Genomic DNA, 26,148 nt, shown 5'->3' on the forward strand with positions numbered 1-26,148 from the left:
TAAATATCCTATGGAAATGTCTCAACCGACTGGACACAATCGTATTTGACTGTAACATTACTATGACTAGTGTTGGGGAAGCTACACAGAACATTTTGTTCACCAAGCTACCAATTACTTAACACTGGAAGAAATTAAGCTACACTAAAGCTACCTTTAAGAAACTGAAGTTACTTTGAAAAAGTAGTTAACTACATCCAGCCTACTTCGTGATAAATTATATCTAAATCTAAAATGTAATAGACTACAAATTGTAATAACAGATCACTCTGGAGTCAGACGTTAACAAAATGTGTATTTTAACCTATTAAATTACTAGTTGAACTACAGTAAATGTAGTTCACTACTCCCCAACACTGACTATGACCAAGTATGTTATGCATAAAGACTTTGATTCGTAATTAAAATCTAAGATAAAATATTTTCTCGCTATGTGTGTGTGTGCTTCATACCCTTTTCCCCACGAATAACCACAGTAAGACAATATTGGTGCAACAGAAAATGTGTTTATTTTCCCAAAATATGTCCACAATGTCTTTCACAGTCCTGTGTGTTCGGCCGCCTACAGGGGCTTACAAAACAGTGCCAGGAGATACACATTTATATATAATACTTTTATATTGCTATTTACAGTATATATTTATAACTATTTTATCCACATCCAGTGGCGACCCGTCATTCAGGGCTGAGCCCCACCTGTTTTGAGCCCCACCTGTTGCCTGTTTTGCATGTTATTTTGGCATTAATACGTGTAACATATCAGTTTGCAAACAATGTAAAAAATAAAATAAAAATCTTTGAGTTAATAAAGCCCCATACAAACATGGTCTCTTTTTTGTTTTCTTGAGTAAGGTAGCTCCAAAATGCAGAGGTTGCAGCCTAGCTCAGTGCTTTCTGTGGTGGAGGTGCAGCCAGCGGAAAATACAGAGCGTAGGGGTTGGTAATGTTCTCTAGTTGCACCGTGATTGGCTCAGTGTTCTGTCACTCATGGGGACACTACCTCACCGCAAAATCTACGGGTAGAGCTCGAAAATTCAAGCCCCTCGGGTGCGGCCATAGAGTTACATAAGAAGTGCCCATCCAAGAAGGCTCAAGGACATCAAATCACATTATATCTACCGTAGCTTTGATTGGACTGATCATGTCAACATCATACTTTCAAAATCTTAGCTAACAAGCTAGACAAGCAGTCATCATCATGAATCACGTCAACGATCTACTGGCAAATCCTTTTCAATCCTTGTCATATAAAGAGAAATTATAGATAAAACATATCGGTGCTCATCGGCCATTGGACATGAACATTACACAACAAGTTTGGAAATCGCAAATTCAACAATGAGTGGTTTGGAAGGAATCAGTGGCTAACTGCAAGCGTTGCAAAGCAATCACTAGCCTGCTATTCAGTGGAGTGGGTGTGTGGTCCAAATCTGGGTTTAAGGGTCTCTTTTCCAAGCTTAAAAGGATAAACATTCATCCTGTCAATCCAGCATGACTTCTGCCGCGTTCAAAACCACTGGAAACTCGGAAATCTCAGACTTCAGTGAGTTCAAGACAACTGGGAACTCCGACTGGGAGAATACGCTTTGAACGGTCATCCAACTCGGAATTCTTTCTAGAGCTCCGACCTGAAGATCACTGATGTTTTCTCTCCGACTTCCCATAAATCCAGAGAATGCCAGACTTTGATGACAAAGTGTGATGACAAAATTTGCCCACAAGGACCGCCATGCCACCTTCCTGTTCAAGTGAGCACAGCACAAAAAGGCGAGTCAAAAAAGGAATTGTATGCTCCTGCATAAATTATGTAATATGCCAGGGAGATATGTTGTGTAGTAAGTGGTTAGTAGCCCATGTGCCTCACCCTAATAATTTGGTCCCTTTCCACCTCATAACTTAGCCTACTGTTCGGACTTGGTTGTGCACATGTAGCCTATAGCCTGTTTTAGAGAAATGTAATCATCAAATATTGTAAGAGCTTTCATTGTCTGCTTATATGCCCCCTTTATTTATCCTATGGATCTAACTTGGCGTACAGGGAGAATACTGTAAGAACGGCCCATGTTCTGAATTCTGTCGCTGTACATTTCAAAAGTGCTGAACAAATAGTTATATTGACTACGTCCGTCCTAGCTCGCTCATTGTCTTACTCGCAATTACAGATTGCCTCTGATCTGCTCGTCGTCCCCTTATGCCATAGTTTGTACATCTCAATTGTCAGTAGAAACCACATTTGTTTAAGCAAGTCAGCCATATCAGCTATGTTTTTTAAAAGGCAGTAAATGAGGCTGAATGCTGTTTTGCTGCCAGACAAGGCTCTGCTGATAGCCAGGTGTAGCAGTGGTAAGGATTCACTCCATGGTGCTGAAAAGAAAGCTCTGCTGTTGGGACAGCTTTATGTAGGCCCTAACAGTTTGTGGGCACCGTTTGTCACCATTATAGTGCAACAAATCTATTGTTTAGTGTTGTGTAGTAGCTTTGCTGGCATGCATCTAAAACATTTTTTTCTGAGTTTGCCCCACCAAGATGTACATGCTAAAATCGCCACTGTCCACATCTATGTGTGTTATTAAGGGTAAATCCTCCTTTCATATTTAGGAAGTTCTGTTTCAATCCGTGGTACATTCATGTGGTTTCTCATAGGCAGAAATAAGCCAAAACTGAATTACATCAACAGACCATACTAAGCGCTGGCCAATCGTATGATTCAACCCAATAAAGGTTATTTGAAATGAAACAATGTTCCCATATAGAGATCTCTCATGATGTCTATAATAAATGGGGATATCTTTAAGAACTGAAATTGAAGCACATGGTTGGTAAACAGCTAAAATAAGCTCTAGGAATTATTCTAGAAGAAATAACAATGAGTCTGCAAAATGTTGTTACACTGTAAAAAGGTTTCTGATAATCAACATTTGGCTATGATTGTACAAGTATGATTTTATGCAATGGACGAAAACTTGCCAATGAATAGCAAAAAAATATGAATATTTAAATAAAGTGCACAAGTGCTCATTCATAAATTCACTCGATAGTGGGACAAACAAATACAATCACAAGAAGTCCTTCCATTCTACTATTGCTTTCTACTGAAAATGTATATTGTGTCTTTGTCTTTATAGTCTTTGTGATTGAGTAGCACACACTTTCAATCTCTCATACACATTCACTCACACTCTCTCTCTCAAACACACACACACACACACACACACACAACTATTCGAGTGGGTTAGACAGCTAGCATGTCAGAAAGCCAGTGTGTTCGTCAGTGAGTGCGTCATCACTGTCTGTAAGGCAGGCATTCAGTCATTCAAGTGGAACGGTCTGCTGGTTAAGTATTTGTCTATCTTCCACGACATCGACTCTCGTTAACCCCTAATTTCTTCTTCTTCTCTGTGCAGGTGAGATTCAAGTGCAGATCGCCTCTAAAAGTCATGTGTCTGTACAAACTACTGTAAACTCCACCAGTGTATTAGGTACGTACTCTGCTTGTAGGCCTATACACCCATACAAAACGCAGTTCATGCAGACTCATGCACACAGCAAATTCAAGACCATTCAAGATCATTCAATTATAAATAGAAAAAAATAGGAAATCAAGCCAACAAAGTCCAGTACAAATGCCACACTCACACATCCCTAAAAATATCCCCTTCCATAGTACAAACCCCATTCCCCACAATCCTTCACTCATTGGTGTGCTTGGTGACATTTCACCTTGTTTCCTATTTTTTAGCAGTATTTCTTGTGGCAAATTTGTATGGCAATTTGCTTAAGTAGCCAAGGCATTTTTGCACCAAGTAAACTAAAATCGTTGTATTAAATCTCAGAGAGGTAGAACCCTGCCAATTCTCTGCAAGGAGAACGACATGTTGATAGAATGACAGACAGACATGTAGATAGGTGTTGTCTGCAGGTAAGACTTGTTGTAAAAAATAAAAATAAAGAAGCAAAAAAATTACTGAAAAGCTAAATCAATCAATGGAGAAAAGCTAAAACAAAAACATTTTGGGTTTGTGCAATCTCTGAGAGCACTCAAAGTCAGTCGGACTCTTAAACATGGAGGATGACGTTATCCGGGGGACAGTGCAGGCTGTCAGAGGTGACAAGGGGTCTGCAGGTGTCCTGGGGTTGAGGGGGCCGGCAGCTCTTGGGATGAGGCGAGTCACAGTCGTCTGACGTCAGCTCGGCGATGTCATCTGATTGGGTGTCGGACATCTCCAGGTCGCTGCGGATGCTCTCGGGCTGGGCCAGAGTGACATCGCGAAGCCCCTCCCTGAGCGACGCCCCTGGCGACAGGCCTAGAGCTGAGCCAAACAGAGCCCCGCCCCTTCTGGAGCTGCAGTCCTGAGGCTCCTCCCCCCCTGAGCCGGGGCATGCTGCCATAGCAGCAGGGGGCATGTTTAGGTCTTCCTCACTGGTCAGGCAGAGGTGGCTGGGTTTAGTCTCGATGTCCACCTGGATCTCCAGGTTATTACAGTCCCTAGGAGAACAAAGGAGAACAAAGACGTTTAGATTCACTAGTCACCATATCATCTGCTGTATCCAATGTCACCTTGCCTACCATTATAAGTTTAACTCAAAGCGGATTTTAAAACATCTGTCGGGAACTAAATCAATGGCTAAAATAAATATTTCTGAACCACTAAGTGCTGCCTGCATACCACACAGACTAAAGACAAGTCAGATTCAAGAGAGATTCGAGGAAATCAAGGAGTTGCATCAGAGACAACAACAACATGAGACCGACAGAAACTGTTTGAGACTAGATGGAAAATTAAGGAGGAGGAGCAGATTTTCTCAAAATCATGTGTGTGTGTGTAAGAGAGGGGGAGATTGTGACACTCACCTGTCAGGGAGTGTGTAGGAGGAGATAATGGAGCCTGCCATGCCCCGGGTGCTGGCACAGTCACTACCTGCTCCCAGACTACCTGTCTCTCTCTGGGCACCGTCCTTCCCCAGCTCCCCTCCCTGGAGCTCCAACCTGGAACAACACAAAACATGATTATTACATGGTTATACCAACAACAGTTATTACAGTGTTTAACATATGCCACATTATATTTACTCAGCAAAAACATTTACAGCAGCGGTTATAAGAGCAGTCCTCATACAACCAAGATACATAACTTTCAAAGGGACAACAACAACTGTAGTTAGTTCGTTTAAGGCTTACTTGGCCCCTGTTTATACTGTCTCTCTGCTTCCAATACACAACATTCCCCTCCATAAGACGTACAGAACTGGTTCTCTTCCCTGCTGGGCCCCCGCCATACCTGTTGTATTTGCCAGTCCTGGCTCCAAGGGCGCCCCCGGCCAAAGTGTTGAAGTGGGGGGTGTCCCCCAGGACCCCGGGGGCCACAGAGAGGCCATCGCTGGGGGAGGTGGTGCTGATGCCACTGGCTGCCCCCTCCAGGCTGCTCTCACCCAGGCTGGGGGACTTGAGGGCCCGCCACGCATCAGCCACTGGGGGGACAATTATTTTATATTTTTATTTGATGCATGATGAGATATTTATCAATTCAATTCCATTCAATATTTCTTGTCTCAATTCATTTGCAGTTTAATGACGTTTGTAACATAAAAGAGAGACATACATGTAGGTAAGAGTCATTTTACAGTATTAAGTCTATTAAGGCAAAAATGATAGCTCTTGAAGTCATGCTCACCTGTGATTGGGCCGTCGTCCTCGTCAAAGTCGATCCGCATGCCACGCCCCTTTCCTCTGCTGACGCCACAGCCTCCTCCGCGGCACAGAGATATGGGCACAACTCCATAGACATACGCCAACATGATGGGCACACCAATACCCACACTGACAGCTGCGATCACAGGAGCTGTGATGATTGACAGGGCCACTCCCCCTGTGATGGCCAGGTTCCTCCTGTGGCGATTGGTCTTCATCCCATCATAATGGGCGTGAATCTATCACAAAACAAAAGATAGATATTAGTGAAGGTGAAGTGAAGTTATACTGTAGATACACATCCTGAACTTTCACAACGGTCAAACAATGTAGCCTGGTCCCAGATCTGTTTGTGCTGTTTTGTACAACACCCATAGGTGTTTGCAAAACAGCACAAACCGATCTGGGACCAGGCTAGCAAAAAAGGGCTGTTGCAGCTGAAACGTCTGTACTGTGATTCAGATAAAATTAATATTATAGAGCACTTGGGAGAAGTAGGTCATATGTCGTGTAAGGGGATTTCTTCCTTTTTTCACACTTATATTAGTATATTAGTACCACCATCAGAGCTACTTTACCTAGGCCTATTACAGCCTTAAACCTCTGGTTGTGAGTGGGTGGTAGGGAGTTGGCTGAGTACAACTGGTAATACTCTGAAAGGTATTTCTACAGCTGGGAAGGCTTAGGGGCCTGGAACAATAAAGTGTGTGTTGGAGGGCTATATAGTACAGCATTCAAATGGGCTTAAATTCAAACTCGCAGTTATACTGTATTTCCACAAGGGTGCGCCAAAGAGATATCCTTCAAATTAGGTAATTCTGCAATTCTATTATGACACACCATTTCTTCACAATTATGTTGTTTCCGAAGAACAGTTGTAGCATCATACCAAAACTAAAGAAGAGTTTCCTATGGTTTGAAAGCTTATCTATTTCAGGAATTGTATTTCTCAATTACTGGAATATACGCAGGAAATGAAAGTACCACCATGAAAGTAAACATCATATTGAAACTAACTCAATTTCTAAGAACAGCACTGTCGCATTTAATTTCTACAATGGATTGCTTTTCTAAACTCATTTTAATGTCTATGCACTGACAGTAAACCACTCTAAATAAGATAATCTGCTAAATGACTGAGTGTAGGCCTAAATGTGAGGGGGGGGGGGGGGGGGGGTTCAGTAAGGGGTTGCCCACCTTGCGCCCCACATAGACGGGGAGGCCAATGACCATGGCAGGCACAGCGATACCAGCGATGAGGGTGATGCCCACTGGGGCTCCGATCAGAGTGCCCAGCTGCCACAGGATCTTCTTCTTACGAGTCCATGGCTTCTTTCCCCAGAACGTACACCCTGATGGACTGAGAGAAAGAAGAGAGAGATAGATGGAGGGAGGGATATTGAGGGAGAGAGAAAAAAGGAAAAAAGGGAAAGAATGAAATGGGTAGAAAATACAGAGAGAGCGAGAGAGAGATTGTGAAAGAGAGAAAAAGGAGGAATGAAGAGAAAAATATATAGAAAGCAAGGGGGAGAAATAGGTGAAGAGCAAGGGTGGGGGGGTAGACAGAAGACTGATTAGTTCTGGGTCCAAGTTCAGGATGCACCACAGCAACAGAGGAGTGGAGGTGAGGTAAGGCTGTATCATTATGAATTCAGAGGCCGCTGCTAAATGTCACACAGCATTGAGACATGCATCACTGCCTGTTATCCACTATTACAGCATGCTCATATGATGTAAGATGTGTTAGACAGAATCTGTGGAAATGTTCATTCATTTTACTGTATGAATATATACTGAACAAAAATATAAACGCAACATGTAAATTGTTGGTCCCTTGTTTCAAGAGCTGAAATAAAAAAATCCCAGAATTCTCTCAAATTTTGTGCACAAATTTGTTTAAATCCCTGTTAGTGAACATTTCTCCTTTGCCAAGATAATTCATCCACCTGACAGGTGTGGCATATCAAGAAGCTGATTAAACAGCATGATCATTACACAGGTGCACCTTCTGTTGGGGACAATAAAAGGCCACTCTAAAATGTGCAGTTTTGTCACACAACACAATGCCACAGATGTCTCAAGTTGAGGGAGTGTGCAATTGGCATGCTGACTACAGGAATGTCCACCAGAGCTGTTGCCAGATAATTATATGTTAATTTCTCTACCATAAGCCGCCTCCAACGTCGTTTTAGAGAACCAACCGCAAACCAGGTGTAACCACGCCAGCACAGGACCTCCACATTCGGCTTATTCACCTGTGGGATCGTCTGAGACCAGCCACCCGAACAGCTAATGAAACTGAAGAGTATTTCGGTCTGTAAAAAAGCCCTTTTGTGGGGAAAAACTAATTCGCTGGGCCTGGCTCCCCAGGGCATAGGCCCCTACCCAGTCATGTGAAATCCATAGATTAGGGCCTAATTTTTGTATTTAAATTGACTGATTTCCTTATATGAACTGCATTTATATATTTTTCAGTATATTTGGTGTAGCCTTCTTATCAAAACAATAAAACGTTTAATTCAGTTATGTTTTGTGTCAGTATTTGCTTTGATCTTAACTAATTCCATAAAATGTGTAGGTATTTCTTCTTTAAAATAATTTCTGGAAGAATAAAAAGAAGCACCAGTCTAGCCCCAGTAATGACAATCATGCTTAAAAATTGGGTGGATGTCATGTAGGCCTAAACCTAATGTAGCAGGCATAATTGAAAGAGTTCCCACATCCGGTTTTCAACGGAAAAAGAAGCTAGGTTGAATTAGCTGTATCCCTGAAAACCGGATGCATCCGGTTGTTGGCAACTCCGCTAAGGGTGGGTAGGCCTATACCAATTTTTGGCACATGGAAAGTAGTCTACTACTACATTACATACATCTATGTTGACGTGAACTGCCATAGTCTTGAGAGTTACCTGAGGTAGTGCAGGTCAGAGATCTCCTTCATGCAGAGCCAGCAAAACTCACAGCCACACACTGCACAGGTCATGTGGTTACAGCTGCCGTCATTCATCTTGATTATGTAGGCACCACATCGTGGGCAGGGCTTGATATCATCAGCTAGAGATAAGAGAGAGAGAGTGGGTAGGTTGATTAGTGGGAGTAGGATTCAGGACGACGTTGATCTGAGGTCAATTTTATGGTTTCCCGTTAGGATATGGGGAGGGTAAGCTGATTCTAGACCTGTGCCTAAAAGGGACTTCTACTTTTACCAGAGACAGAGGAGGATTGGTTTGGAGACATTGACTGCCAACAGCTAGTATAAGAGACAGGCTGAGACATAAGAGGTTGTGGTAAGGGCTAATTTATACAGACTTATTGTTCTGTCCTTTGGAACCTGAGAGGAGGTCTAAAAATTGCTTTATGAGAAGAGGGTGACTAATATAGAGACATAACAATAACATTATGAAGAGTCATCAAAGCACTTACCGGGCCCGTGCTCCTGCATGTAGCTGGGTGAGTGGTTGCTATGCGTGTGCAGGAAGAGTGACCTTTGCTGGCGGGCCGAGTCACAGGTCTGGTTGGGGTGCCACGCCTGCTTGCAGTGGTAACAGAACTCAGCCAAGCAGCCCTCTCTACGACACACCAGCCTGGGGCAGCTGGCACAGCCCGAAGCGATCACTGCAAACCTGGCAGAGGGAGAAAGAGGGAGATGTTCGATTTTCAGAAAACCTTTATTGGGCACAATTCGGCTAATGTGAAATCAATGGCAAAGTGAAAACTACATCAGTGCACTGAAAGAGAGAGAGGGAGACAATGGGAGGGAACACAACAGCCTTGGAGGAAATTGGGAGTCACTATCAAGTGGTTAAGGTAAAATGTAAATACACTGTAGCTGGACAAATGGCTACATTTACTGAGCCGTGAAAGAGTTAAGGAAAAAGAGAGGAAGGAGAAATAGGCAAAAGGTGATTTCAGGCTGTCTGGAGTAACCTCAACAAAGGGCATGAGGGGAAACGACCAAGAGCTAAACTTCATAGCATATTATCATCATTGTATAACCTGATCTCAGAGCATTTAGTGTTATTCTGTATGTAAATCCAAGACACTCAATTTAGTATGATATGTTCGTTTCGTATGGTATGTATTAATTTCTAGATGTCCATCACCCATTTCGTATGATATGTTACGAATTTCGATTCTTATTATACATGTTATGAATTTGCAAAGCATGTTACGAATTTGCAAAACATATGATTTGTTAAGAATTCTAGCTAGGTGGCTAACGTTAGCTAGCTGGCTAACATTATCTAGGCTAGGGGTTAGGGTTAAGTTTAGGCGTTAGGTTAAAGGGTTAAGGTTAGGGTGGGGGGGGGGGGGGGGGGGGGGGGGGTAGATCGACTTTAATATTGCAGATTGCGGCTTCCATCAATGTAATTATCTGCATAATTTCCAATCCCCCATATATTTTTGGCCTAAATATATTTTCCTTTATTATTTTCCCCTAACCCTATCACACCTCCCCTAATTGGAGTAAACTAATGGACAACAACACTTAGGCTTCTACTTCCTGCTTATACATACTATATAAATTGTACGGCCACAGTGTATTTTACAATAGTTATCTTTTGTTTATTTTTAATCCCATCCTTCAGTTACCCTCAATCCATCCCCTCTATCTCTGAACACCATTCAGTTTTGATTTCTATTTGCCATATATTTTTAACTGTGCTGTTTCATAAAACTTCTGAACCTATGTACATTTTACGGACACAGTATATTTTACATTAGTAATCTTGTTGTTTTTAGTCCCACCCTTCAGCTCCACTCAACCCCTCCCCTCTATCTCTGAACACCATCCAGTTTAGAGTTTTATTTGTCATATATTCGTTTTTACCTTAAGTAACCATCGGTCTTATGTAACTACACCAAACGTAACATATCATACTAATTTGAGTGTCCCGGATTTACGTTTACTATGTTACATCTAGTCTATGAGACGAGGCTGATCTACGATACCATACACAAACGTCTCAATACCAGTGGAGGCTGCTGAGGGGAGGACGGCTCATAATAATGGCTGGAACAGCGCAAATGGAATGGCATCAAACACATGGAAACCATGTGTTTGATGTATTTGATACCATTCCACCTATTCCGCTCCAGCCATTACCATGAGCCCGTCCTCCCCAATTAAGGTGCTACCAACCTCCTGTGCTCAATACAGTAAGCAGGCTGCCTCATCACTATGAGAGGGAAGGCAGGGTTGTTATCTTTTCTAGGATGTAACAAGATCATTAAGTACTGTATGTAAAGATGAAATGGTATTTAATCTACTATAACACTATTAGTGAGTGACAGTGTTCAAAGACAGACTGCGCAAAACTGAATTTTATTTGAAAGTTACTCTTTCTCATCAGAAAACAATGCTAAAAATGACATACGACCCGTCGCACAACTATTGCTTTGAATGTAGGTCTACTGGTATTCAAGCTGAGCACTCAATCTTATTGACCACCACTCTCTTAAAGTCCTCCAGCATTGACAAACCAGATGTCAAATACTGAAACTGTTGAAACCCTCCTCTGTCTCTTTCAAAACCTCAAACTAGGGGTAAATGTTTACACTGCTATGGTTTTTCCCCTTTCACACAGTTCCTAGCAGCCCATTAAATCCAGTTTGAGCTGCTTTCTTTCCCAATGACTTTGTTTGTTTATTCAAACTGGCAACATGTCTTCAAGCCTAAGCTCAGGGACTTGTTGCAACAGAGCAGAGACACAAGTTGACAAGGCAGCCTTTCCCCGTAGGAACATTCCATGTTAACGCTGCATTTGATTGGTCGGTTCTGCTGCGGTGGAGCACGATAATGACTGACATCATGGCTTTGACCGGAGGCAATCTGAGGAGCACAATGCTGACAAGCTGCACGTTCGGAGCAAATGCACTCTGACAGCCACATCTAGTGTCCAAGATTTCATTGCTTTAAATGGTGTGAAATTGCTTTGTTTTCCACCAGGCTATCATTACAGTACAAATGTAATACAGATACAAAAGTGAGATAGACAGAACCCTCAGAAACACACATTCCCTGTCTGTGACTCTGTACACACACACTCAGTCCAGTGAGTGTGTAATGATCCCTTTAATTATAGAAATCCCAACCTCTCTGTTACCCCTGGCAACCTCTATGCCATATCACTAGTCACCATAGCAACTGACAGCCTGCGGAGCGACCGGTGGACCTATCGCTGCTCTGATTGGTTGTCTCCCACTGTCAATCAGGCAGAGTGAGGTCTGATTGGGGAATGGAGAGGGAACTGACCGATGAGACGAAAGGACAATGAAGTTCAAGAGTTAAAGGAGACGTTCACAAAAATAATAGATTGAGTGTGTGTGTGTGTGTTTGTTTGTGTCTTTGTTTGTATACACTACCAGTCAAAGGTTTGGACACACCTACTCATTCAAGGGTTTTTCTTTATTTTTACTATTTTTTACTTTGTAGAATAATAGTGAAGACATCAAATCTATGAAATAACACATCTGGAATCATGTTGTAACCAAAAAAGTGTTAAACAAATAAAAATATATTTAAGAAAGAAAGAAAGAAAGAAAGAAAGAAAGAAAGAAAGAAAGAAAGAAAGAAAGAAAGAAAGAAAGAAAGAAAGAAAGAAAGAAAGAAAGAAAGAAAGAAAGAAAGAAAGAAAGAAAGAAAGAAAGAAAGAAAGAAAGAAAGAAAGAAAGAAAGAAAGAAAGAAAGAAAGAAAGAAAGAAAGAAAGAAAGAAAGAAAGAAAGAAAGAAAGAAAGAAAGAAAGAAAAGAAAGGAGAGAGCGATTGAGACAAATATATCCCAGAGACTCCATTGCAAAGAGACAATCCAGGCCACTTTACTATGACCATGGCCACATATTCCTTATCTATGACAATGTAGTTAGTACCATTATGACATACATGTGTATGGAATCTGCACTCTTCAAGTGGGTCAATGATGAGACATATACGCGCGTGCGCACACACACACACACACACACAATGTACTGCTTTGGAAACCTCCACTCTAGTTGACCCAAACCGCACTAGACCATTCCATGGTAGGACTGTAGGGAGGAAGTGGTAGTGCAGTGAGTCACTCAGGTCTCTTTAGAATGTAGGTCATCTATAGTCCAGCCCACTGTCTTGGTTCTTCCCCTCTGTCTGACAGGATTCACATTACCAAACAGATAAGTTTCCTTTGAATAGAACACCATCATCTGTGCTTTCCCTCCCACAGACACATGAATGCATGTGTCACACACACACACACACACACACACACAGACACACACCCTTGCGTGTGGCACACACACACAAACATGCTCATACCAGTTCATTAGACATTTCCCCATATCACATTAAAACGATCAGCCTCCGAGCATTGTCATTCCCCTTGTAACCACAAAATAGTCAAAAATTCTAACCTACTTAGAGAATTGTAGGCTATAAACCTTTCCTCTCATCCTCACTTTTGTCACCTCTGCCAGAACCAATAAAGCTTGTTATAACACTGTAGGTCATTCCAGTTTACGACAATCAGCCTCTGACTTATGATATAATTGACAGAACACTGCTTTGAAAGCATGAATCTGCTAAAAAAAAGGTTATGGTTAGGGCTAATGGTAGAGGTTTGGTAAAGGTAAGGGTTAAGTTCAGGGTTAGGGGTTGAAATCCTATTTGTGGTCAGAAAGCGCTTTAAGGTACTTCCGCCCCTTCTAGCATGGCTAGACAGTGATGACTCTATAGAGTTAGGGTTAAGGTTCAGGTTTACACTCAGTTTAAGATTAAGGTTAAGGCCAGGCAACAATGAGAGTTGATTCTTACCCGCAGTCGGGCGCAGGACACCAGCGGCAGTCCGGGTCGGAGGCCAGGCAGCGTCGCAGAAGGAACTCCTCATACTTCTCCAGCAGCGCTGCGTCGCCCAAGATGTCCGCCACCTGATGAGGTGCCAGTCGCTCCGAGCACTCGGGGCAGCGGAGGTGGACGCGGCTCTCTGTGATCTCGATGCGCAGGTACTGGCGCAGGCAGCACAGGCAGGAGCGGTGGCTGCATCCCAGCAACTCGGGGAGCTGTTCGGGGGGCTGGTGCACCAGGCACAGGGGGCACTCCAGGAAGTCTGCTGGAGGAGAGGCGCTGGAGGTGGTGGAGCTGGAGGACTGGGGCGGACCCAGGGAGGTCCGGCTGGAAGAGAGGTGCTCTGCTGGGGTGGAGGTGTGAGCGGTGGCTGGGCCCTGGGGAACGTCCGTCGCGGTGGTGGTAGGGGCTGGGTTAGGTGTGGGGGTGGAAGGGCCTACGGGGGGAACAACAGGGGTGAGTTGCTGTTGTTGATGGTGTTGGTTGTGGAGCTGAGATAAAGGGGTAGCCGCACCTGCTTTGGCGCTCCGGGAACCCCGTTTGCTGTGGAAGAGGCTGTGGAAGGAGATGCGTCCTTGCCGTTTTCCCGATGCCCGGCATTTGGGGTTGGGAATGCCGCTCACCGAGGAGTGGGGGGATTCCGAGTCCTTTTCTGATCCCATTTTCCCAGAAAGTGACACACGGTTGCTTCTTTCCTTTTCCGCTCTTATTATAGTCTTATAGCTTTTCTCACACACAGGGGTACTTGTCCTCGGGTGAAACCAGAACGGAATGTCACTGATACCCAGTTGGAAACCCTTTTTCCCTTCCTCTTGAACCCACAAATGGAACAATAAGCGAGAAGACGAAAGAGAAAGAAAAAGAAACAAATAGCCAAATTCCCCTTCCCTCCCTCTGGCTTTCACACCTCACACTCAGCTCCAAATCAAGAAATGTGAGAAAAGTAACAGGTGTGCTTTCGTCCAAACGGACATGTGAGTCCAAAATTACAATAAACTGTTACTGTAAACCACAAAGAGGAGAATGACTACAACCGGAAACGTCACTGTCACTTCTCAGTAAATGTTTCTCAATTCAAACGAGGAGACATTTTTTTTTAGAGGAACGTTATAGGATGTATACAACAACTTCTTGGAGGTTTTTCAAAATGTCTTAAATCCTTCTTGGTGGTTGCTCCGGTCAGAATGTCTTCTGTAGTCCTTTTATCTCTCTTTTTCTTCTCCTCTTCTCTTCTGTGTGTCTCTCTCACGCTCTCAATCGACCGTCTGTGAGGAGGAAGAAGAGAACAGGAAGTTAACAGCGCAGAGAGCACAGGGAGCATGCTCAGTATGACACACCTCTCCTTCCTTCCTCATTCTCTCTCTCTCGCTGTTAATATTTCACAATTAACTCTTGGTGCAGATAGTCAGGAAGAATAAATGAAATACACTATGCACACACATACACACCTGGCATAATCACTGATAAAGACATGCTCATTGACTCACACTTACTCATAAGATACAGCCATTTGGAAAGCGAAATACTACTTTTTTGAACTTACTAATGATATAATATAATATGCCATTTAGCAGACACTTTTATCCAAAGCGACTTACAGTCATGTGTGCATAAATTTTTACGTATGGGTGGTCCCGGGGATCGAACCCACTACCCTGGCGTTACAAGCGCCATGCTCTACCAATTCAGCTACAGAGGACCACAAACACTTCCTTGAAGGGGAAGCGAACGTATTCATCAGTCCAATTACATTCTATATTATTTATCCTCTAATTCCTTCTCTCTCATCTGCTCTTCTCCTTTGTCCCTCTCTCACACACACACACACAGTTGAGAGCTGCTCTCCACTTCACATTGCGCTTCTACTGCTGTTGCCATGACGATGCTCACTAGGAGCCGAGCAAACAGCGACCCACTCAGTGAATGTGGCACTTATGTACACACTGACACACACACACACACACACACACACACACATACACATATATACTCCTCATTTACTCATACATATAATGCAGACACTGGTAATTACAGCACTGCTTTATGTATGTGTGTATTGATACAGTGTTATAGGTGAGTGTGTGTGTGTATGCAGAAAACAATGTTATGCTAAGGGAAAGGGCAAGAGAGAATGAGAGGGAGAGTTATGAGGGTTGATATTCAGAATCTGTGCCACTCTTTCTAAGCTAGCCTATATACACCCACCTTCTAAGCACAGAATGAGTCATAAGAGCGTCATAACTGTGTCCTGGCCTGGTTTCCTCCTCCTAAAGTATGCCTGGCATCTGGACTACAGGTCTATGACAGGTCTATGACAAGGCAAATCTGATTATGATTACAGTATCAGCCTTTGAGTGCAGGAGGCTGAGAGACAGACACAGACAGAGGATCAACCAGTATGTGCACTGAGTCATAAAACATCAGACTTCAGCCCTTGTTGACAGAAGGTTATAGGGGAAAGGGCTGGGCTGACATAGATACTGCATATAGCTAGCCATGATTGATTGAAATACTATTGGGTCAGTGATTGACAGATAGCAGCACCAATCAATAAGAGAGATTTTGGCTGAAAGAACTGGATGTTGTCTGTTTGTTTGCTCTCTTGCCTTGCACAACCCTTCATAACAGCCAATAACCACAGTTAATATAGGTTGACCCACAGCGATAGCGTTAGACAAAGGCTACAGGCTATCACCACAGGTTGTGTTGAAAGAAGAACATTGAACTATATTGATGAAACTGCAGTAGATTTCCACCACGTTACAGACGCACACACACACGCGCGCTGAGGTGGAAAGAAACATTCTATGTTATCCCAGCAGCAGTGCAGTAACCATTGTGCCTCTTCCCTCCCTGATCTGCTTGGCTGGCGGGGTGAAGTGAAGGGCCACTGTTGAATCACGGATAGCTACGGAGTATAAAAAGTACGGCAATTTATATACACTATATATACAAAAGTATGTGGACACCCCTTCAAATGAGTGGATTCGGCTATTTCAGCCACACCCGTTGCTGACAGGTGTATAAAATCGAGCACACAGCCATGCAATCTCCATTGACAAACATTGGCAGTAGAATGGCTTTACTGAAGGGCTCAGTGACTTTCAACGTGGCACTGTCATAGGATGCCACCTTTCCAACTAGTCAGTTCGTCAAATTTCTGCTCTGCTAGAACTGCCCGGTCAACTGTAAGTGCTGTTATTGTGAAGTGGAAACGTCTAGGAGTAACAACGGCTCTGCCGCGAAGTGGTAGGCCACACAAGCTCACAGAACGGGACTGCCGAGTGCTGAAGCGCGTAGCGCATAAAAATCGTCTGTCCTCGGTTGCAACACTCACTACCGAGTTCCAAACTGCCTCTGGAAGCAACGTCAGCACAATAACTGTACGTCGGGAGCTTCATGAAATGGGTTTCCATGGCCTAAGATCACCATGCACAATGCTAAGCGTCGGCTGGAGTGGTGTAAAGCTCGCCACCATTGTACTCTGGAGCAGCGGAAACGCGTTCTCTGGAGTGATGAATCACGCTTCACCATCTGGCAGTCCGAAGGATGAATCTGGTTTTGGCTGATGCCAGGAGCACTGACCTCAATCCCATCAAACACCTTTTGGATGAATTCGAACACAGACTGCGAGCCAGGCCTAATCGCCCAACATCAGTGCCCTACCTCACTAATGCTCGTGGCTGAATGGAAGCAAGTCCCCGCAGCAATGTTCCAACATCTAGTGGAAAGCCTTCCCATATGAGTGGAGGCTGTTATAGCTGCAAAGGGGGGACCAACTCCATATTAATGCCCATGATTTTGGAATGAGATGTTCGACTTTTGTCATGTAGTCAGCAGAGATGGTAATAGCCCTCTCATCATACACTCTTAGAACAAAGGGTTCCAAAAGGGTCTTCAGCTGTCCCTATAGGAGAATCCTTTATGGTTCCAGGGAGTACCTTTTTTGGTTCCACGTAGAACCCTTTTGGTTCCACGTAGAACCCTTTTGGATTTCATGTCAAACCCTTTTGGATTCCATGTAGAACCCTCTAGTGATAGGGGGAACAAACAGATAGTTACATATCGGGATATTATTTCTGACGATATATCAAATCGTACCATTCTGACAATATCGCAAAATTATTTTTGCACTAGTTTGCTGTACCTGCAACAAAATTCCAATATTTTTCCTTCATAGCTTGTTCTCCATCTTCTTTTTAAATAGGGAGCCAATTCGTTTTCAGCACTTTTATTTCCATGACTGATCAAAACTCGTTTTCTCATGGCTCTCTCCTGTCCCTCTGCAGCAGCAATATGTTTGGAACATCGAATCGCAATAAAATAACAGTACTGAATCGTAATACATATAGAATCGTGAGAATCGCAATACATAACGTATCGGCACCTAAGTAGTGATAATATCGTATCGTGAGGTTCCTGGCAATTCCGAGCCCCAGAACCCTCTGTGGAAAGGGTCCTATATATGGAACCAAAAAAGGTTCTACCTGGAATCTAAAAGGGTTCTTCAAAGGGTTATCCTATGGGTACAGCCGAATAACCCTTTTAAGTTCTAGATAGCACCTTTTTTTCTAAGACTGTACCCTCAGGATGGCACTATCCCCTACTCTCCAATGATGAAACATAATTGCCATTTGTGTGCGTGGTGTAAGGTTCTGTGTGTGTGTGTGTGTGTGTGTGTGTGTGTGTGTGTGTGTGTGTGCGTGGATGATAGCTTTCTATAGCCCTGCGTGAGTGCCTTTTTATGTCTACATGACTCTGTAAGTCGCCATACACACAAGTGTGTGTGTGTGTGTGTGTGTGTGTGTGTGCGTGCGTGCGTGTTTGTGGCAAAATAGATTGTCCCTGGAAACTGTGTAAAAGTGTCCTAGACTGACTGTCAGAAAATAATTCTGTTCATATGTCTCCTATGAGATTCCTTTTCAGAGGTAAAGGAAAATGCGTGATTCTGTGAAAGTCAAGAGAAAAGGCCTTTATGAAAATGCCCTTTTTTCCTTTGGTAACAAATGAGATGTTAAAAAGCATAAAGAAATTCCTCATCTGGTTCAAAAACTCTCCTTCGATCTATACTGAACAAAAATATAAAACGCAACATGCAACAATTTAAAAGATTTTACTTAGTTACAGTTCATATGAAATTAGGCCCTAATCTATGCATTTCACATGACTAGGAATACAGATATGCATCTGTTGGTCACAGATACAGTACCTTAAAAAATAAGTAGGGGTGTGGATCAGAAAACCAGTCAGTATCTGGTGTGACCACCATTTTCCTCATGCAGCGCGACATCTCTTTCATATAGAGTTGATCAGGCTGTTGCTTGTGGCCTGTGGAACATTGTCCCACTACTCTTCAATGGCTGTGCGAAGTTGCTGGATATTGGCGGGAACTGGAACATGATGTCGTACACGTCGATCCAGAGCATCCCAAACATGCACACTGGGTGACGTCTGGTGAGTATGCAGGCCATGGAAGAACTGGGACATTTTCCACTTCTAGGAATTGTGTACAGATCCTTACGACATGGGGCCGTGCATTATCATGCTGAAACGTGAGGTGATGGTGGCAGATGAATGGCACGACAATATGCCTCAGGATCTCGTCACGGTATCTCTGTGCATTCACATTGCCATCAATAAAATGCAATTGTGTTCGTTGTCCGTAGCTTATGCCTGCCCATACCATAACCACACCGCCGCCATGGGGAACTCTGTTCACAACGTTGACGTCAGCAAAACGCTTGCCCACACAACGCCATACATGTGGTCTGCGGTTGTAAGGCCGGTTGGACGTGCCAAATTCTCTAAAATGACATTAGAGGCGGCTTATGGTAGATAAATTAACATTAAATTATCTGGCAGCAGCTCTGGTGGACATTCCTGCAAGGCAGCATGCCAATTGCACACTCGCTCTCTCAAAAAACTTGCGACATCTGTGGCATTGTGTTGTGTGACAAAACTGCACATTTTAGAGTGGCCTTTTATTGTCCCCAGCACAAGGTGCACCTGTGTAATGATCATGCTGTTTAATCAGCTTCTTGATATGGCACACCGGTCAGGTGGATGGTTTATCTTGGCAAAGGAGAAAAGCTCACTAACAGGGATGTGAAGAAATTTGTCCACAAAACTTGAGAGAAATAAGCTTTTTGTGTGTATGGAACATTTCTGAGATCTTTTATTTCAGCTCATGAAACATGGGACCAACACTTCACATGTTGCGTTTATATTTTTGTTCAGTGTAGGTATGACAGCTGCCTCTATACATGCACTCAGATACTGTTCTGTATATATGGCATTATAGAACCTTCATTACATGAACAAATGTGTAGTCTCTGGAATTAAGAATGTATTCTTGTCAAGTAACTGTCACGATCGTCGGATATAGAGGACCAAGGCGCAGCGTGGAAGGTGAACATACTTATTTATTAAATGATACACGAACAAAACAACAAATCGATACGTGACGTCCACAGGTGCAAAACACAAACCAACACGGAACAAGATCCCACAAACACTGTGGGAAAACCACCTGACTAAATATGGTTCCCAATCAGAGACAACCAGCAACAGCTGATACTCGTTGCCTCTGATTGAGAACCACTCTGGCCAACATAGATATACAAAAACTAGACTAGACACAACGAGCACAAAACATAAACTCTACACACCCTGGCTCAACTTAAAAGAGTCCCTAGAGCCAGGGCGTGACAGTACCCCCCCCTAAAGGCGCGGACTGCGACCGCGCCTAAACATCACCGAACAGGGGAGGGCTGGGTGGGTATTCCTCCTTGGAGGCGGTTCCGGCTCCGGGCTTGACCACCACCCTCTACTAACCCCCCCGTAGTGCCCCTGGTCTGGTCTAGCCCCACTGGCTGGAGCTGGACTGGACTTCGGTGGAGCGGATTGCTCAGGCTCCGGTGTGGAGCAGCTGACCGGTACCTGACCAGGCACCGGTGAAACGGGCACGGGCTGGCAATGCGCACCACAGGTTTGGTGCGGGGAGCAGGAACAGGCCGGACCAGGCTGGCGACGAGCACCATTGCCTTGGTGCGGGGAGCAGGAACAGGCCGGGCCGGGCTGGCGACGCGCACCACTAGCTTGGTGCGGGGTGCAGGAACAGGCCGGACCGGGCTGGCGATGCGCACCACAGGTTTGGTGCGAGGGGCAGGAACAGGCCGGGCCGGGCTGGCAACGCGCACCATAGGCTTGGCGCGATGGACAGGAACAGGCCGGACCGTACTGGGAACACACACCACTGGCCTTACACGGGGATCAGGAACGGGCCGGACCGGACTGGCAACACACTTCAGTACCTCTCGGCAACACACTTCAGTACCTCTCGCCGTGCCTCTACATTTTCCTTCCCTCTATACACCAATGGCTCCCGTAACCCGGTGGCCTTCTCTCCTCGTCCACCAACTCGCCCCTTATCTGCCTCCAGTGGCCCCGTCGTCCCTGCCATGTGCCCCCCCCTAAAAATTTATTGGGGGTGCCCCTCGCCTGTCCGGTTGGTGCCGCTTCTCCTCTCCTGCCTGGGCACGCTGCTTGGTCCTGTATTGGTGGGATCTTCTGTCACGATCGTCGGATATAGAGGACCAAGGCGCAGCGTGGAAGGTGAACATACTTATTTATTAAATGATACACGAACAAAACAACAAATCGATACGTGACGTCCACAGGTGCAAAACACAAACCAACACAGAACAAGATCCCACAAACACTGTGGGAAAACCACCTGACTAAATATGGTTCCCAATCAGAGACAACCAGCAACAGCTGATACTCGTTGCCTCTGATTGAGAACCACTCTGGCCAACATAGATATACAAAAACTAGACTAGACACAACGAGCACAAAACATAAACTCTACACACCCTGGCTCAACTTAAAAGAGTCCCTAGAGCCAGGGCGTGACAGTAACAATATATTTGGAAGGGTTTTGATAGTTTAAGCATCTAGTATCCAGAGGTTAGACCTTTTAGGATAATTTTAGTGTGATATAAAATGAATGTAGCCCCTACATGACTTGGGAGAGAGAGAGAGAGACAGAGAGACAGAAATAGAAAGAGGGATGAGTGAGGAGGCATGGCAGGTGGGCATGGACAGGCTGAAGACTCAGTGGTCTAGATTCTGTGCACACTCTTTGTCCCTCACTTGTCCTCCCACTCGACTGCTGCTCGCTCACACACACACAATCTCTCGCTGTGATGTACAATTACACTAATGACATTTTATTTTGCCTCTAAGCAGCTCTAGTTTCTTGTCTTCTGCATGAAAAACCTCTCAGACAAGTCAGATATTGTTATGCTTGCTGCTGCCCTGTGAGTCAACTGTATGCAGAGCCTCTCATCCTCTTGACAGAGACATTACTCTTCTTGGACATTAAGTGGGGCCAGTTTGTTCTTTCAGTTTGTTTGGCCTAGTCTCAGCAATTCTGTCTGCGGAAGACACTGAAACCGTACAGTCTAAGCACTTTAGGATCCTCCATCCTTCCCAGGGGCCCTTTGAACCTACATACTGCATCTATGCACACACTTACTGTAAGTCAATTAGGTATAATACAGGTGTGCCACTGAAAGACCTGATAGTTGTTACACAAGCCACCGCTGAGTCAGAGCTGAATTGCTGCTTTAGCAGAGCTGTTTCGGGGTTACATTGTACAAGCCTCTGCAAATACATTATGCAAAATGAAGACAATAAAAGCATGCGTCTATTTTTGCCCAGGGACTTCCAACCAAAGTCAAAGGGAAGACTGGGGACGTCCCTATTATACTTTTGTGCTATATTTCACTTTGGCTACTTTGATTACTATGCTTTATGAAATAAATATTTTGTGTGTGTGTGTGTAAATGTCATATTATTCAGGGATATAGTTGATATTCAGCGATATGGTTGACAAACTAACACAAAGGGTGCATAGTAAGGTACTGATAGAGTACTATACTCCAGAAGGCCTAAGTAATTGAAGCTCACCACCACACAAACAATCCGACTCATGTCACTGTGTGGTTGTTTACAAAGAATGACAAACAGAGGGGTTGGCAGACGGGCTGGTAAGCTAATTAGCTGGTTTGTAGTGATACTTCCTAAACCCTCTGTAAGCCCTGAGCTGTAACTGAGGACTGAGGCCTGTGTCTCTGGGCTGAGTCTTTGGGTAGAGCAGGTGGTCTCTGTGAACTCAGGTTTACTGGTTTAACAGACTAAATCCATTAGAGCAGAAGGGCGCAATAACGAAGGTGGTGGCCGCAGCTTGAGGCAGTGAGATGCCCCTCAGTGTGTCCTTCTCTTTTTCTTTCTTTCTCTTCTGGCAGGAGCTAATATAGAGGGAGGTAACAGAGTGAACTGCCCCTGTGGCTATGACACAGTTACACCTCTCTCTCAACCTCTCCTTCGCTCTCTCCCTTTTGTTCCTTCTCGTTCTTTCTCTCTCTCCCGCTTGTTCTTTCTCTCTCTCCCCCTCTCGTTCCTCCTCTCTCTCCCTCTCGTTCCTCCTCTCTCTGTGACAAGGCCATCGCCGTGTCTCGCTTGCGTGCTAGAAGGGCTGGGCAGGCCAAGGCTGCCTCCAAACACCAGGCCAGTTGAGTCATGTCGTGATGTGATGAGACTACGTGATAACTGGGTTAAAAATGAAACTTGTCCTTCTGTTCAGCTAAAAGCGCCATTATCTGGTTACCTACTGATTCATAGTGTTTGGAGGCCATTTGGAGCCCTCCCACACTATCAGTTTTATAAGGTAATGGAAGATGTGGGAGTTTTAAGTTGAGAGCCAGAGACAGTTGTTGGCCATTCTGTGGAAGCACCTAGAGAAACCAGACTTTGCGTTTCCTCTGAATTTACCTCAGAACTGAAGCTGGCAGAGATGAGTTCGTCTGAGGTGGTCAGTCAGTCTCGCATCCCTTTTCAAACAAAATGAAGCAACAGGAATACCCCCATTCCAAGCACTCGAACGCACACGACACACACCCGCATACGTATACACCCAGTCATACACACATTGACACATCGTCAAACAAAAACACACACACTTATGTCTTGCATAAGAGATACACACGTATGAATGCCCCTCTGATTCAGTGAGTGAAAAGGGAGAGTCAGGCTATGAGGTTCTATAATTACAGGAGCGTTCAGGAGGCAAACTGCTGAGTTGTTGAATGTTTAATGTGAAGCCTGGAGGCGTCACAGTGGCAGAGAGTACGCCCAGGTCCCAGCCCAGCAGCCATAGCCCCCTGAGCTCCAATCCACCAACACAGACCAGTGTCTACCAACCAACCAGTGGGTATGAAAGACAGGGAGGGGCCGGGTAGTTCGAGGGAGAAAGAGAATGAGGGAGAAGGAGTTGAGACATGTCAATGAGGACAGTGCATGTGAGTGGAGAGGAGATAGATACAGTATGTCACATAGGCCTAGTATGGTTGACTGTTAGGGTGACAACCTGAAGCTTGTGGTTAAAGTTACGGCCTTAACAAACTATGATTATGAGAATAGTTCTACTATATGGGACCAGAGACTACTAATGACGTCAGTATTTCTAATACATAGAGGTAATATAGTTGTGGGGTAGTGAGTATTGACTTTCCTATTAGTTGTTGAGGACAGACGGTAACTAGAGCAAGCAACTGGATACCATGCTTTCATGGTTGCATGTCGTCACTTCTTTCCTCTCTCAATGGAATTATATTAATATCCTGGCCTCAATCATTCTTTCGGGACAAACAGGGGAGCGGTGGGACAAGGAACGAATGAGTGAAAGAGAGAGGGGGTGAGAGAGGAGGAAATTGAGAATGAGAGGGCATTCGACATGACAGGCATTTTGGAATAGAGATGTCAAAGAATGCTCTGAGCTAAACAGTAGCTCACCACTTCATATAGGCTACTGTACCAACATGCATGTACATAAACACAGACGTACACACAGTAGTTATGTACTGTGGTACTCTATCATCAGCCTTGACTCACTGTTAGATTACTGTGCAATTGTTTTATACTAAAAAATGAGGAACAGTCAGAACATGCCCAATAATATGGGACCTATACACTATATATACACAAAAGGTATGTGGACCCTCCTTCAAATTAGTGGATTCGGCTATTTCAACCATACCCATTGCTGACAGGTGTATAAAATCGAGCACACTGCCATGCAATCTCCATAGACAAACATTGGCAGTAGAATGACCTTACTGAAGAGCTCAGTGACTTTCAACGTTGCACTGTCATAGGATGCCACCTTTCCAACAAGTCAGTTCATCACATTTCTGCCATGCTAGAGTTGTCCCGGTCAACTGTAAGTGCTGTGTTGTTAAGTGGAAACGTCTAGGAGCAACAACGGCTCAGCCGTAAAATGGTAGGCCACTTCAGTTGAAACACTTCATGAAATGGGTTTCCATGGCCGAGCAGCCGCACACAAGCCTAAGATCACCATGTGCAATGCCAAGCGTCGGCTGGAGTGGTGTAAAGCCATTGGACATTGGAGCAGTGGAAACGCGTTCTCTGGAGTGATGAATCACACTTCTGCATCTGGCAGTCCGACGGACGAATCCCTTAGTTCCAGTGAAGGGAAATCTGAATACTACAGCATACAACGACATTCTAGACGATTCTGTGCTTCCAACTTTGTGCCAACAGTCTGGGGAAAGGCCTTTTCCTGTTTCACCATGACAATGCCCCCGTGCACAAAGCGAGATCCATACAGAAATGGTTTGTCGAGATCGGTGTGGAAGAACTTGACTGGCCTGCACAGAGCCCTGACCTCAACCGCAAATCCCTGCAGCAATGTTCCAACATCTAGTGGAAAGCCTTCCCAGAAGAGTGGAGGCTGTTATAGCAGTAAAGGGGGGACCAACTCCATATTAATGCCCATGATTTTGGAATTGGATGTTAGATGAGCAGGTGTCCACATACTTTTGGTCATGTAGTGTACCTTTGGCTGTTCATATAAACTGACCAGGTAACAAACTGTAACACTTCCGTTAGCGATAGGTTACTAACCTTAATGTAGCCTAACAAGACGCATGATGAAAATGCTTAACATGTTGCAATTTGTGTCAAGGCCCAATACGGCTGACTTTTCTTACCTCGGGGTGGTATGAGACCGTTTTCTAGTACCCGTTGTGAGTGTTCACCCGTGAGCGGTGATGGCAGTGATCGCTTGCTTTGGGCGTGTTGAAATCATCTTCATGTCTAGGCTATTTCATCTCAGCCTCCTATACGGGACCTGACACACCATTCCTAAAATATCAATGGCCTATATCTTGGCGTATAGTTTGAATATAAAATACAGCTGGGACCCCGTCCCCTCTTTGGAGCGCAACAGAATAATATAATCTTCGCAGCTTGCTTCTTCGCTTTCTGATGGAGGAAAAACCCAGTCCGTTACGCTACCAACAGAGAACACGGAACCCCACCCGTCCGTAATGACGTCACCTTTGGAAGCTCAAAACGCATTTACCGGGTGTGGAAATAACCTGGTAAACAAAGCGAAACTGATGTCAATATTTTGTTTCTGTGGAATGAAATCACATGGAACTTGCTCAACATTATTATTTTGTTTAGAGTTCCCATAAATCATTTGAAGTCAAATCCTAAAGATCCTGCCCACCACAATCGATCAGATATGGGAAATGCAGCCTAATAAATTTCAT

At 44.4% G+C, this 26,148-nt stretch overlaps 1 protein-coding gene across 2 annotated transcripts; it reads right to left on the minus strand.

Moving 5' to 3' along the window:
* Window positions 1-486: 486 nt before the first annotated feature.
* LOC311109418 (E3 ubiquitin-protein ligase RNF19B-like) lies at window positions 487-25,869 on the minus strand. Of its 2 annotated transcripts, XM_084152296.1 has the most exons (10): window positions 25,582-25,869; window positions 14,022-14,772; window positions 13,478-13,943; window positions 9,112-9,311; window positions 8,598-8,742; window positions 6,887-7,049; window positions 5,673-5,928; window positions 5,280-5,469; window positions 4,853-4,987; window positions 487-4,486 (listed from the first exon to the last, which is right to left on the minus strand). In XM_084152296.1, the coding sequence occupies exons 2-10, from the start codon at window positions 14,167-14,169 to the stop codon at window positions 4,057-4,059; spliced, it is 2,133 nt and encodes a 710-aa protein (XP_084008422.1). In that variant the 5' UTR covers window positions 14,170-14,772; window positions 25,582-25,869; the 3' UTR covers window positions 487-4,056. The 2 variants fall into 2 exon arrangements, with proteins under 2 accessions (XP_084008422.1, XP_084008421.1); XM_084152295.1 differs by having other exon boundaries at window positions 13,478-14,772.
* Window positions 25,870-26,148: the final 279 nt, after the last annotated feature.

The sequence above is a fragment of the Coregonus lavaretus genome (genome assembly GCF_964263955.1).
Source record: "Coregonus lavaretus genome assembly, chromosome: 3".
NCBI lineage: Eukaryota > Metazoa > Chordata > Actinopteri > Salmoniformes > Salmonidae > Coregonus > Coregonus lavaretus.

Coding starts and splice junctions, on each gene's coding strand:
- LOC311109418 (XM_084152295.1), bottom strand. CDS start 14,169: ATGGGATCAGAAAAGGACTCGGAATCCCCCCACTCCTCGGTGAGCGGC. Junction 5,929..6,886: donor CCGTCTATGTGGGGCGCAAG/GTGGGCAACCCC, acceptor GTTTTGTGATAG/ATTCACGCCCATTATGATGG. Junction 4,487..4,852: donor TCCTACACACTCCCTGACAG/GTGAGTGTCACA, acceptor TTGTTCTCCTAG/GGACTGTAATAACCTGGAGA.